This window comes from Leptonychotes weddellii, chromosome 1 (genome assembly GCF_054177405.1).
Source record: "Leptonychotes weddellii isolate Sample4059 chromosome 1, ASM5417740v2, whole genome shotgun sequence".
Taxonomy (NCBI): Eukaryota; Metazoa; Chordata; class Mammalia; order Carnivora; family Phocidae; genus Leptonychotes; species Leptonychotes weddellii.
Window position 1 is genome coordinate 3,654,474 of NC_138369.1, and position 14,470 is coordinate 3,668,943.

General features: G+C 56.7%; 1 protein-coding gene across 3 annotated transcripts in view; it reads right to left on the minus strand.

The window, feature by feature from the left end:
- Positions 1-14,470, minus strand: part of RFX2 (regulatory factor X2) — a 28,056-nt gene that overhangs the window by 2,717 nt on the left and 10,869 nt on the right. Inside the window, exons 2-11 of one of the 3 annotated variants that reach the window (XM_081805254.1) lie at positions 12,891-13,072; positions 11,023-11,142; positions 8,435-8,550; positions 7,177-7,355; positions 6,665-6,777; positions 6,091-6,245; positions 4,764-4,861; positions 3,526-3,675; positions 2,677-2,885; positions 681-834 (exon numbers count right to left, since the gene is read on the minus strand). In XM_081805254.1, the coding sequence (XP_081661380.1) occupies positions 681-834; positions 2,677-2,885; positions 3,526-3,675; positions 4,764-4,861; positions 6,091-6,245; positions 6,665-6,777; positions 7,177-7,355; positions 8,435-8,550; positions 11,023-11,142; positions 12,891-13,072 (1,476 nt within the window). Of the gene's footprint in view, positions 1-680; positions 835-1,287; positions 2,370-2,676; positions 2,886-3,525; positions 3,676-4,763; positions 4,862-6,090; positions 6,246-6,664; positions 6,778-7,176; positions 7,356-8,434; positions 8,551-11,022; positions 11,143-12,890; positions 13,073-14,470 lie in introns of those variants that run through there. The other 2 variants (XM_081805313.1, XM_081805370.1) reach the window with 2 other exon arrangements.

Below are 14,470 nucleotides of genomic sequence, written 5' to 3' on the forward strand. Positions count from 1 at the left end.
GTATTCAAACAAGAATGTGTGCCCACAGCAGCGCAAAGCTGTAAACAACCCATGTGATCATCAACATATGAACAGGTAAAGCCAAATGTGGACTGTCCGTGCAAGGAAATATTATCTGGCCACAGAAGCAGTGAGGCAATGATCCGCGCTACAGTGCGGCTGCATCTTGCAAGGATGATGTGGAGTGACAGATGCCAGACAAGAAAGGCCACACCCACGTATGATTCCACCCGGGTATGGTGCCCACAACAGGTAGATCCTGGCAGAAAGCAGGGTGGCGGGTGCCAGCGCCTGGGGAGAGGGATGGTGGTGACTGCTGATAGGGGTGGGGTTTGCCTTTGGGGTGATGGAATGTTCTGGACTTAGAAGTGGTGGCTGCACAACTCTTAGTGTACTAAATGCTACTGAATCGTTCACTTTAAAATGGCCAGAATGGTACATTTTATATGTCTGTTCCAACAGGAGACCTCCCACGGGCCAGGTGTTCCAGGTCTCATTTCAGGGGTAGGAACGCTTTAGGAGGCGGAGGGGCCAGGGCTGAACCCAGGCCAGTGGGCTCCAGCCTGCGAGCGGTTTCCCACCCACAGGCCTCCTGTGAGTGTTTTCTCTTTGGGCCGTCCACTGTGTCACACACACTGCCCACGGCGTGCCGGGGTCCCCAGGGCAGGAGGGGCCCTCACCTCTCCCATCACAGCAATGGGCGTCTCTCCGGTCGCCTCGGCGACACGGTGCTCCACCAGGTAGAACATGTACTCGTCATAGAGCAGGCGGATCAGGTGGAAGGAGCCAAAGCTGGCGGCGCTGCGTAGCGTGAGATCGCGGATCACCATGGAGCTGGGGGGATGGGCAGACAGAGGCTGGGGACTTCCGGGGAGCATGGACTCGCAGGCAGGCAGTCGGGCCAGGCTTTTCGGGGGGGGGGCCCATAGATCCCACGAGGGGCCTGTCAGCCACCCAGACCGCCCCTGTGTCCGTTGTGACAGGCGGGGGTGGAGGGGAGGCGGGCGGGGCGGTCAGCTCTAAGCAGGGGGCCGTGGAGACGGGACATTGTGTCTCTGTCTGACACAAGCCTTAGCCAATGGCCTGTGGTCAGTCATAGTGCCCTTACGACTCGCCCACGGCGGGCAGCCTTTCCCGGCCTTCCCTCCTCCTGGGATTCCCTCCCATCCAGCCTTGGCTCCTCAGTCAGTGGTTTAGGTGCCTAAAACAAGACAGAACTTCAGGGAGCTTCCGCCTCTTTCATCTGCAGCAGGGGCTGGGGACGTATGGCCCCAAATCCAGACCAGATCCAGCCCACTGCCCACTCCTGTACCGCCCGCGAACTAACAATGGGTTTTACAGGTTTAAGTGGTTGGAGACACAGTCAAAAGAAGAATTATGTTTCACGACCCGTGAAAAGTACCTGAAATTCACAGTTTGGTGTCCATAAATAAAGTTTTATTGGCACATTGGTCATGCCTGTTCATTTACATATTGTGTGCCGATAAAAGTTTATTTATTTCTTGGAAATACTTACTATCTGATTCTTCACAGAAAAAGCAGCCCCTGATCTAAAGGGATGAGATCACTTGGCACCCAACCCCAAACACCCGACTGCCCCACCTCAGAGCTTCCCCACTCATCGCTGTGGTAGCAAAAGAACCAGGAGGGGACAAGGCAGGAGGAGATGTGTGTGAGCCCCCGACAGAGTCACCAAGCAGGGGGCCCTGCACAGCAGTAGCTCTGACGCCGTGTGGCCCAAGCATCCCAGAACCAAGCTGGAGGTGACGTGTGTGATTCTGAGGGAACCCTCAAACCACCAGCCACGAAGGGCCAGGCTCCCCCCTCCACGGTGGCAGCAGCGAAGCTCAAGCTCAAGCCAATCACCTCATTTCCTTGCTTTGCTCCCGCAAATTCTCTGTAAACACCTCTCCCCTCGCTCACTGAGCACCTGCGGGTTGGGGCTGCTCCAATCAACTTTTGAAAATGTTAGTGTGCCCTGTTGTTTTTTTTTTTTAACAGGCTGACAATCTGTGCTTGTGTGGGAACGATGGGGTGTGCAGGTGAGTCGGTAAGAGCAGCTGATGACATTATACTTAAGGCTTCGCACGTCCTCCTGGGCCGGCGCGTAGATGCACTCTTAAGGCACTTGGTTTGGCAGTGGGGGAAAGAGAGGTGGCTTCAGCAGGCTGTGGATCTGAGACGGCTTAGCAAAGGCAGCCAAGGAGGGAAGCCAGGTGCTGACCACCGTGTCCAGACCAGCATGTGGAAAGCAAAGGTCGCTTGAACGTGTGTGAACCCAAAGGCCGAGTCAGTGGACAGAGTGGAACGGCTTGGGATTTGGGCTGTTTTCTCCTCAGAAGCTCCTTGGCTCTGTATGGCCAAGCCCCCTAAAGGTAAACAAGCGAACTCGGATTTTGGGTCCCCAGCGGGGGGCGGGGGGGTGGAGGGGGATGTCTCTGCGTGCTCCCTTCCCCCACCCGGGGAGCCGTGGCTTGGCCGTTAATGCTGCGCCAGCCCTTCTCCCGAATGCCTCATGTCAGCCAGAGGAGAGCACAGGTCTGGAAAGAAAAGTTGCAGGTTGTCTCCGTCAGCACACGGTGCCTGCCCTGGGAGCCTGGCGAGCGGGCCGCTGGGCCTTCGGAGCCCACCATGCCCGCCTTCCCTGGGTTCTCTCGGAAACCAAGCCGGACTTACCTGTAAAAGGACCATTTCAGAAGGAACTGGCGGGCGGCCTTGGGGAAGCTGGGGCTGCCGGCATGCTGCTTCAGGACCTGGGTGACCACATTGTCCAGCCAGCTGGCCCACTGGTCCAGGGAGCTCTGCTGCTGCAGGGTCAGCTTGAAGTCCTGCTCCAGCCGCTGCACCATGCTCTCCTCACACTGGCACACCCACGAGGCCTGCTCCTGCGGGGCGTGGGCGGCAGGTCAGGGTGGCCCCCCACCCCCACCCCCGGACCAGCGCCGTGTGGGATGCGGGAGGAGCATGGGGGCCAGCACCCACTCCGGGCCTTTGCCGGCTGCCACTTGAGCCCCCGGGGTGGAGCTGGACAGACGGACAGCCAGAGAGGGAGCCTGCCCTGGTTCCAAACGCAGAAACCCATGCTTCCTGGGGCCAAAGCTCAGACCACACACCGTGTGTTTGTGGTGTTTTAAGTGCTCCTTTCTCTAAAGGTGTGTGTGTTTATTTAGCGGATGAACTCAGAGCCTGAACTCAGCGTGAGTATCACTGAGGCAGGACGCGCAGGAACATAGCCTGCACTTTTCTGAGCCCAGAGGAGAGAGCTGTGAAAATGGCAGCAGGAAGGTAGATTCTTAAGGAGGGTGACCCAAGGTGTGGGTCCCAGCACCTGGAGGCCTGGGGGGCTGCAGGGAGGGGGCTTCCGCCCTGACCCTGTTCTCATGCACACTGGGTTTTGCTGCGGGTTGCATTTTGTGGTTTTGAGCCTTTTTCTCGAGGCTAGAAGGCGGGGTGGGGGTCGCTGATCTGCAGCCCGGTCCCCACGCCCCATCCCAGGTCGTGGGGAATTGCATTGGAGAAAGTCACCTGCACGTTGGCGAAGTCCACGCGGTTGAGGTCACTGAGCATCTGGTTGATCTGGGAGGTGTTCTGCAGCACGGCGCGCGCCGCCTGAGCGAGGTGGTTGAGCGACGTGTATCTGCGCAGGGTCTGGGCAAAGGCGCTGACCACGCCGACCTGTGGCCGAGGGAGGTGCAGACGGTGAGGTGTGGGGGAGAGCGCGTTCTCTCCTCTCCGTGGAGGGGATCGTGGGCTCCGGGACAGTGCGGAGGGGAGGGAGGGGGGACCCACCCTTCCGACGGTCTCAAGGACCCGAAGAGTGAGAATAAGCGAAGGACACGAACCTCCCGAGGCATCTCGGCATCTAGAGCAGACGCCATAGCGTCGCTGAGTCACCCAGGACAGGGTGCTGACGCCGCTGTTTCTAGAATTCCTTCGGCTCTCTGGAGCGGCCAGGGCGGGGGAATACGGATCCCTGGGTGCCACTGGATCAAGCTTGGTGGGGCTGGGGCCTGGGAATCTGCGATTTTACCCACTACTTTGGGAACTCCTATGCACCCTGAGGTTTTTTTGTTTTTTTAATAAGCATGGCTATGTTTTTTTTGTTGTTAAGATTTAATTTATTTATTAGAGAGGGAGCGCGTGTGTGCACAAGCAGGGGGAGCGGCAGGCAGAGGGAGAAGCAGGCTCTCCGCTGTGCAGGGAGCCCGACGCGGGGCTCGATCCCAGGACCCTGGGATCAGGAGCTGAGCTGAAGGCAGACGCTCAGCCGACTGAGCCCCAGGCGCCCCACACCCTGAGGTTTGAGTCACTGGTCGAACAGATTGTTCCAGACCGCGGTCAGGGCGGCCCGATGCTCGGAGCGCGGCCTCACCTGTGCGCAGGTCTCTAAGTGGCGCTTGCGAGAGCAGCCGTCACTCTCTTCTGCGCACGGAGGCCCGCTCTCCACATTTTAAATTCTGCTTTGCGGCCAAGACTATTGGCAGTAAGGGTGACAGCAAGGAGATTAAACCCTCCCGCCCGTGAGGTGCACAGAAACATTCTATCTGTTTTGAATCCACCCAAATGCATCACAGCAAATGACAGCTTCTGTCGTGCCCCTCCCTGCGAGTGTCCGTCCCACATCGCCAGCATCCTCGAGGCTTCCTGGGGGCGGGGGACTCATGGTCCTCAGGACCCTTGGGAGCGGCCTGCTTTGCCTGGGCACAGGGCCAAGAGCCCCTCCCTGAGCCCTTCCCTGCTGCCCCCCAGAGCGGAGCGGTTACCTTGGTCTGGATGACCTGCTGTGGGAAGTCTCTCATGGCGTTCGTCAACCAGCCTTCCAAGCTCTTGGCAAAATTACGGATGGCCTGTGTCAAGGTACCTGGGGGACACAAGCCATGACACAGTGAGAAAGGCAGTCCTGATCCCCATCAGGATCAGCAGGAATGGAAGAGGCGCACATGCAATGAAGCTGTTGGAGCAAGAGAAAGAGGTGGCTGAGCACACATGGACGAGGGACCAGGGAGAACCTAGGGCATTTAGTGAGGGAGGCGCCGGGTGAGAATTGGGGCCACCCAGTGCCTTCATCTCTGTTCCTCTGCCTCCTGCCTTAGTGGTCCCCTCACCCAGCGCGACTCTGCCCCCGGGGACACTGGGGGGTGTGTACAGACATCTGTGGTCGTCCCAGTGGGGGAAGCTCCAGCATCGAGCGGGTGGGGGCTGGGCTCAACCCCCCCCGTAGTGCCCAGGACGGCCCCCCATTACAGAGAACAGTCCACAGTGCTCAGAAGCCCTGACCCACACACATGCACGTACAGATCTTCCACCAACTTCCGAGTTTATTGTGAGGTGGCTGGCAAATAAGAAACAAATCAGACTGTTTAAAAAGAAAAAACTTCAAAAACGTAAAAGCAAATATACCCCGACCCAAACCTGAACACGGAGACTCTAACTGCGCATTGCGGTGAACGGCTCCGGGGCGGGCAAGCCCAAAGGAGAAGCGCAACAGTTTGGCTGTTTCCCATTTTGTGGCACAAAAGCAGCAGACCAGTTCATTAAGAAAGACCGAAGTTTCCGTCGTGCCAAAGGGCACAAAAACCGATGGGTCACCACCAGGTGTACCCATGCCCCCCCCCCCCCGCCCCGCAGTCATTCCTTAAGCGCGAGGCCTCAGGGCCCAGCATCCTCACTCCGGGGCTTCTACCCTCAGGACCCTGGGGACTGCAAGGGAGAGCCTATAAGGGGCTGGCAGGGCATGCCCCCTGCGGGGAGGCCCTGGAGGCAGAGGGGCACAGCGGGTCGAGACCCTCCCAGGGCTTTCAGCAAACGTGCAGACAGGGAGGGGTAGGGCTATCCCGTGACCTCGGCCCCACTCTGGGGATCTCCTGGGGGGCATCCCGGGCCCCAGAGGAACTTGGAGACTGGAGTGTCACTGGGAGCCCCGCAGCACCGAGCACGCCAAAGCCCGGGCCAGTGCTGGCGGGCGGTGACCCAAGGGTGACGGGCCTCCCCAGAGCCACGAGCTGGCCCTCTGCTTGGCCTTGTTCTGGGGGCGGGGCAGGGAAAGCACAGGGGTGCCGGAGGGGCACAGCAGCCCACAGAGCTGCTTACTGGGCACCGGCCGCAGCACGTCGGGGATGAGGATCTCCACCAGGGCCTGGTACAGGATGTGGTCGCAGTTCCTCATCCACTTGAGAATGGGCTCGCATTTACACAGAGACACCAGCTTGTCCTTCGGGAGGACGGCGCCTTCAGGTTCCCCGTCGCTGTGGGGGACGGGACAGCCGGGGTGAGCCGCGGCCCGCAAGGTGGCAGAGGGCCCCCGGGACAGACCTCGCCCCACCTCTCATTCCCCAGTGGGCCCGCGCCACCCCCTACCCTGCCTGTGGCCGGGGATGACACGTCCCCTATTTGGGCCGGCATGGGGTCCCCTCTACAGTGTCTCGTGCTGAAGCAAGGGAATGGGCAACACAGTCAGTGTGGAAACCACATACACACACACACACACAAACACACACACACACACACAGAAGGGGGCTCTGAGCGCCGATTCTTGGAAAGGGGACGCATTTGTCTGTGGGTCACAGTGTGGGTGTCCGCAGCCTGCAGGTTAGCGCCGGGGTCCTGGGAAATGAGCTGGTGGCTCCGTGGCCGCTGGGGGCGGGGGCAGGGCGAGGGCAGTTACCTGGCAGGTAGGGAGGCAGGGCCATCGCCCGAGGAGGCTTTTGAGTTCCAGAAGGAAAGCCACAGCTTCTCAATGTAGTGAAACTGGAGGTTCACCACGACGTCTAAAGTTGCCTGCGAATAAACACAGCCGTCGACCTCACGGGTGTGCGTGTTAAAAAGTGTGCCTATCACGTGTTGTCGGGACATGCCAAGCGGGCAGCGTGGAGAGCTGCAGTGGGGTCCCCTGAAATCCAGAGAGAGACCCCAAGAGGGGACGGACGTGCCACGGTTTAGAGGGGGGAGATTCTATCTACTTGGCGAGAGGAAGCAGGGGGCCGCTCCCGCCTCTTCCTCCTCCTCCAGGTCACCCAGGGACACCTGGTGATGTTGGAGAGTTTGGCGGTTCTGGCGACGCGGGAGGCTGACCGCCTCACCGGGTTGTGGGGGGAGGGCAGGCTCGCTCGGCTCTCCAACCCCGGCCCTGGGGGGACCCCAGGGTCTCCCCGGGCGGGGCAGGGGGAGGGCAGTCACCTCGCAGTGCCGCCGGTAGACCAGCTGCAGGGCCTTGACATCGTGCAGCGTGATGCTCTCCTGCAGCAGGATGCTGCCCAGGTCGGGCGCCGGGAACTCCGGGAAGACGTGAGAGACATCTGGGAGGAAAACGGGCCTTAGCCGAGCTGCAGAAGGGCCACGTGTAGCAGGCCCATGTGCTGGGGGATTAGGGTCAGGGTTAGGGTTGCCAGTGACTGCTCCACAGCCCTGGGTCTCACAACTTTTAAGCTTTGGTTTTCTCAGGGACGGAATGGGGAAGACACTGTCATCTCCCAGGGATAGTAAATATGCAGATGAGCCCTGAGCCCAGGCCCCGGCACTCAGCGGGCGCTCCCATCACCCCAGCGTGGGGGCCACCCCAGGCAGTGAATCTGGGGAGGGGGCCAGCCGTGGCTGTCCCTAGTTACTTCCCTGAAGGGTTCTGTCTGGGCTCCAAAAACACACTAAACGTAGCTGAAGGCCACTGACGCCTTCGGTCTGTGTGCCCATGGACGATGACCGCAGCGAGCCTCCCTGGGCGCGACCCATGAGGCAGGCTGCGAGTCAGGCGCTCCCCGGGGCGGCCGTGGCACCAGCAGGGGAGGGGGTTCTCCCAGGGAAGGCCCAGGCAGCCGTGGGTCAGGCCAGCAGGAGGGGAGAGCCAGTTTTTTTTTAATTTTTTTTTTTTTAAGATTTTATTTATTTGCGAGAGAGAGAATGAGAGACAGAGAGCATGAGAGGGAGGAGGGTCAGAGGGAGAAGCAGACTCCCTGCCGAGCAGGGAGCCCGACGCGGGACTCGATCCCGGGACTCCAGGATCATGACCTGAGCCGAAGGCAGTCGCTTAACCAACTGAGCCACCCAGGCGCCCCGGGAGAGCCAGTTTTAAGGAGTCCTGAGCATCGTAAATGCTCCAGGGAAGCAAGGAAGAGACCCGAGGAGGGTAGCCAAGTCCTGAGGCAACAGGTTTTAAAATACATCCAGTCTTCTTTCCGATGGGCATTTCCTTTTCTTTACTTCTTTTCCTGATGGTCACTTTACACATTCATTCTGGGGGCATCTGCTGACTATTCTAAAATCTTGGGGATGCCACAAAGGTTGATCTAGAACATTTCTACGTCAGGAGGTATTCTACAAGCCAACTGTTTCAAGCACCCCTGCAGATGCTGCAGGTGCTGAAACCCGCGAGCCCCGGAAGAGCTGAGTGGACACGGGAGCTTCCCCGGGAGGCCCTGCCCGCGGGGCGGGGGGCACTCACCTATGTACTGCTGGTGGTGCTGGCTCTGCGCGGCCATGGCCTGCTCTGGTGTGCTGTGCAGGCTGCCATGCGAACCACTGTCCCCGAGGCTGTCTGTCTTCTGGGCTGGCCGGTACCTGGGCAGGGGACACTGCGCCATCACAAGGCCCCAGCTGTACGGCCCAAAGGGGGCTCAAGGAGCACAGAACTGAGCAGGATTCAGTTTGGGGTGTGTGTGTGTGTGTGTAATGTTTAAAAACTTGTGGTAAAATACACACAACATGAAATTCACCATTGTAACCGTCTCTAAGTGCACAGCTCAGCGGCGTGAAGCACACTCACGCCGTCCTGAGACCACCCCCATCCTCTGCCTCCAGAACGTTCCATCTCCCCACACGGAGACTCTGTCCCCACGAAGCACGGACTCCCCACCCCCTGCCCCAGCCCCCGCTCCCACCCTCTCCTCTCTGTCTCTATGGACGGGACTCCTCTGGGGACCTCCTGGGAGTGGGGTCCTGCGGGATGTGTCCTTCTGGGTCTGGCTCTTCTCACTGAGCCCAGTGTCCTCAGGGTCCTTCCATGTCGTGGCAGGTGTCAGGCATCCTTCCTTTTTAAGACTGAGTAACATTCCATTGTCTGGATGGACACATTGGCGTATCCATTCATCCGCTGATGGATGTTCAGGGTTGCTTGTGTGTGTGTGTGTGTGTGTGTGTATTTTTTTTCCCCCTAATACTTCTCCCTTAGAAGATAAGTGAACTTCTTTATATAGAATCACAAATATCTTACTATTATGTGGTCTCAAAGGAAATTCTGGGACTTTTTTTGCCTTGAGTCAGAAAGCAGTGGACAGCCTGTCCTGGCGGCAAACGGGAAACATTCCCCGAGAAGGGCTCCCCAGGGCCCGGCGTGCCTTGCGCCCGGCAGGCGGCTGCGAGGTGGTGATGGTGGTGCTGTGGGAAGAGCGGGGGGACCCAACTCCAGCGGGGAGCGCCTTTCCTTGTGGAAAGTGGGGCCAGGCTTCCCGTGAGGACAGAGAAAAGCCTCTCAGACACGTGTGGACTGCCTGACTCGGGTGGTGGTTCCAAGCGCAAATGGCACGAGCCTGTCGCCATGAGATGTACAGCTGCTCCTAAGATAATACTCTGCCTGGTGTCGTGATTCACGGGTGTTTGTAGGGGCCCAAACCCCAAACCAAACAACAACAAGAAGCTACAGAGTCCATGTCTGGACAAATAGCTTCAGGATGGACTGTTGGTTCCACTCCTATCTGTTGGCTGCTGGAGAATGTCCTGGAGACTCTCTTCTGTGACCTCCAACTCCTGCGATTGGACATGTGGTTTGGAGTCCCTGGGATGGCCTTAGAGCCACTAAAGTGGGTTCTTAGCCACACATGGATGGGCCAAGTTATGAAGGTGCCACGTGGAGCAGTCTGGACTCTGGAGAGGAGCCAGGGACAGAGGGAAGCAGGAAAGGAGAGGTGACTGCAGGACTGCCAGGGAGGTGACATTTGAGTGGGGCCATGAACCAGGGGCCTGCAAATCCCAGCTGTGGAGGGCCAGTGCTGCTCCTTGTTTTGTGAATAAAGTTTTATTGGCACACAGCCACGCCCATTGGTCTCTGTATCACCTGTGCCGGCTTTCATGCTACCATGGAGGACTGAATAGTCTTGACAGAGTGGCCTGCAAAGCCTAAGATATTTGCTCTTTGGCCCTTTACAGAAAGGTTTGCTGACCCCTGCCTTAAAAGATGAGTCAGTGTGTGATGGATAGAGAAGAGAACATTCCAGAAAATGACCAGGCCTTTCCAGCCATTGGATCAGAATGTCAGGAAGAAGCAGCAACTTAAGTATATAAGCTTCTTTCTCCAGGCTTCTTGGGTTAGTTTCAGTGTTCTCTCTTTTTCCCCCCCCCCATAGTTGAAAATTAAAGATCTAGGATTCCAGCTCTATGATATTCTGGAAAAGGCAAAACTATGGGGACAGTAGAAGGGTCAGTGGCTGCCGGAGGTTGAGGGGAGGGAAGGATGAAGAGTCAGGACACAGAGCATTTTCAGGGCAGTGAAACTACTCTGTGTGATCCATAATGCTGGATACATGTCATTATACATTTGTACAAACCCATTTGAATGGAGCACCCAGAGTGACCCCTAATGTCCAGTATGGACTTGAGGTGGTAATGATATGTCGATGTAGGTTCGCCAGTTGGCACAAACACACAGCTCTGGTGCCACGTTGATGGGGGGGAGGCTGTGCATTGAGCACAGGGGACATATGGAAAACTGCACTTTCTACCCAATTTTGCTGGGAACCTAAAACTGTTCTAAAAAATAATGTCTATTTTTTTTTAAAAAGAGAAAGATCCAAAGGCTCTGTTAGCTGAATGAGGTTGCATCCCCAGCTTCCTGTGCCTTGGCTCTCCCAGGACGTTGGAGACAGAGGTTCATAGGAATCTATTTTTTCCATCACAGTTTGGAGAGTTCCCTCCTCCCTATGTATTTAATGTTTGAGAGACACTTTTCTGTATGTTCTCCCAAGTGAAACTCAGACCCAACCCTTGCCTTGGGCAGGAAAGTCAGCCCTCAGGCTGGCTTTGGGCCAGGTCACCCACCTTGGCTTCTGATGCATGGGCTGTTGCCGCATGGCCATATACTGGGTGTCCTCCTGCATCCGGTTCAAGGGTGAATCTGGTTTCAGGCGGATCCCATAGTAATGATACTTGGAGTTGCCCCTAGAAACCAAGCATCTCAGGGTCAGTTCTCCTTGCAGATGTTCTGAATGACAAGACAAGTGCTCTATCTTGGCCCTTCATTTTGGGTGCTCAGGTTCAGTGTTCCCTGGACCATGTGGGAAATGTTCACGGGCTGTTCCATGATCAGAGAGGGGTTTAGGAAATTCTGGACTGGGCATCCGCCTCTCGGAGATTTCCCCCCCTTGCATTTTAGTATTCTAAAGGCTCTGAGAAGTCCTGCAGTGGGAGAAGCAGTCCAGCTTTGTTTGACCTGGCATGGCCTCACCACCATCGTCATCACCAGCATCACCGTCATTATCATCATCATCATACCATTGTCACCATTATCACCATCATCAACACAATCACCAGCATCACTGCCATCACCATCATTATCACCATCACCACCATCATCATCATCTTTACCAACATCACCATCATTACCAATATCACCATCATCACCATCATCATCACCATCATCACCGTCATCACTATCCCACCATCATCATCTTCACCATCATCACTGTCATCATCACCATCACCGTCATCACCATCACCGTCATCATCATCTTCACCATCATCACTGTCATCATCACCATCACCATCATCAGCATCACCATCATCACCATCACCGTCATCACTATCCCATCATCATCTTCACCATCATCACTGTCATCGTCACCATCACCACCATCATCATCACCACCGTCATCACTATCCCATCATCATCATCATCTTCACCATCATCACCATCACCACCATCAGCATCACCATCCTCACCCCCGACCCCTAGTCATCTGACAACATGATCTAGGAAATGGTAACACTTTGGGAAACACTATCGTAGCTTATTATGTGAGAAATGAATGATCAGAGGGCTTTAGACAATTTGGTTAAGAAAACAGGCCAGAAGGGCTCCTCAGGAGAGAAGCAGTGAAGGATAGACATGCGTCTGGCAATAGGGACAAGTGGGCGGAGCACGGGTCCTTTCTGGATGAGGTAGCAGCTTGGCTGGTGCCAGGAGGAGTTGGAAAGCAGGGGGGAGAAAAGCCCCAATCCTGAGGCCAGCATCCAGGACACTCTGACGGTGGAGGCCATGCATGAGCTGTCTGGAGAGGCCCCAAAGGCAGTGGTGGCTGTGTCCCCAGAGACCAGGGGCTTCCTCTCCTTCTCCCCCGTCCTTCCCTCCTCTATCCATTGATGCTCTGTAAGGATGTTCTCTGTAAAGGATCAGAGGGTGGCAGAGAACATTCTCTTGGCCCCTTCTGTGTGCTCTAGGCCCCCCACTTTGAATAGAGTATGGCTGCTGTTTTCTAGTGGGAGGAGTGTTCGTTTCCTGCCTGGGTAAGTCTGCAGCATATGGCAGTCCCTGGCTGCTGCAGGCCAAGGGCGAGCTGCTGTGGTGGACTGGTCCAGGCAGAGCAGAAAGCACCAAGAAATCATAAATCCAACTCTACTTGATAATCCAGAGGCTGCTTTTTAAGAAAACCTGTTGTTATGGAAAATTTTAAAGAAGCACTGAGTGCTGAAGCAAAGCCTTTGTTCTTGTCATCAGGAGAGAGATGGCCCATGGCCAACGCCTCGGGCTGGTCAGGCCCGTGCTGCCGCCAATTCAGAACAACTCCAAGTTCACCCAGAGGCATGCAGGCAGAAGGAGAAAGACCACGTTCTCCAAAAGCTCAATATCTGTATAGAGGACGCAGGAGGACAGGTGGGCGTGGGGCTACCGGGCACCCCCATGTACCCACCTGGTGCCCAGCCGCCGCGTCCGCAGGCCCATGAACACGGAGCGGATCAGCTTCCCAAAGGAGGCGGCATTCACAGGGTCCAGCTTGTGCTCCTGGCAGTGCCGAAGGTAATGGTTGTAGAGAGAGCTTCTGGGGAGACTCACGCCTTCTGCGGTTTCGTAGTTATCCAACAGCCACTGGAGCTGGATGAAGAAAGACACACTCACGTTCGTCAGGATCCCCCAAAATGCTGAAAGGCTAACATGGCCTCAAGAAGCACATGCTTTCTCTCCATTAACATGATGAGGAAGTTCATAGCCACTGTCGCTGATTTGGATTTGAGAGATTCCAGGCACATGAATTAACAGCTTCTCTCCACTCCTGTATTTATTCCTTCAACGTTCAGCCTGTTTTTCAGATTCCTTGACTTAATTTACAAAAGCCTGCAAGTGACTGAGACCTCTTGGGGGTCTTCCTAATCATTTAGACACCATGTCTCCTAAACTTACAGGAATGTCAAGATGAAGAGGAAGATTGAATAAAGCTCGGCGGACCCATCAGCACTGCCCCCGGCATTAAACAGGGCAACGTGGGCCTTTAGAGCTTGTCCACCTCCTGACATCTTGTGACTGAGGGACAAATCGTTCATCTAAGGATTAAGATGGCTGGGGCTCGGCCACCTGTCTCATCGCTGGTTGAATTCTTGCCCTATTGCTTGTGCTACTATCCATGGCTCCAACCAGGAATTCTGCACCCTGGGGCAACCAGATTCTACTAGAACAGGCTGGGAAGGAAGGGAGGAGTGGAAGGTGGGATTCCCAGACACTCCTTCCCCCTGCCCCTCTTCTTAGCTCTCAGACCCAATGCGAGCGACTGCGCTTCCTCCCTGAGGTAGGACGTGTGTGCCTCCTGAGGGGTCTGTGTTCGCGGCTGGGGGGCTGGCTGAGTGGCCCGGAAACCATACACTCTGGAATGTGTGGTGTATTTTCTCTCAGGAAAGCTTTTCCTTTTTCTTTCGGAAACAAAAGAAAACAAAAAACAGGACGACGGGCAGAGGCGGACTGACCTCTCCTCGTGTCTCAGAGAGAGGTTGTACGCAGAAACGGGACACAGTACTGAAGAGGCTTCCGCACCAGGTTCTGGGCCCAGGCCGGAGGGCAGCCAAGTCGCTGCCCCCAGCAGCCCCTACCCGCCCCCCCGGGCTCAGCATCGGGTCAGAAGGGCAGGAGCTGTCCCCACAGTCAAGCCCCCACACCGGGCAGCGGCGCAGAGGAGGCCTGCCCAGCAGAGTGCATCTGTTCTCTGATCAAGGGAGGTCTGATGTGTGAATACTAAAGCCCTGAACGTGCTGGGGATTTGGAGAAGGGCAGGAGCCGTGCCCGGGCCCCAGGCCTGAGGCAGGATCCTGCATGGGAAGGGTGAGGGGCTCCCGGCCCCCCGCGGACCTGGGTGTGGGGGCCCCAGCACGTCGCACACCCTTTGCACCCTTCTAGACCCGAAGTGAGTGTCTGCCGAGGGAGAGCTCAGCCACAGCTGGCCCCGGGCCATTGTGGCCCTGCTCGGCCCCACACGTGCATGCTGGGGGGTCGGCTGGAGTCTCC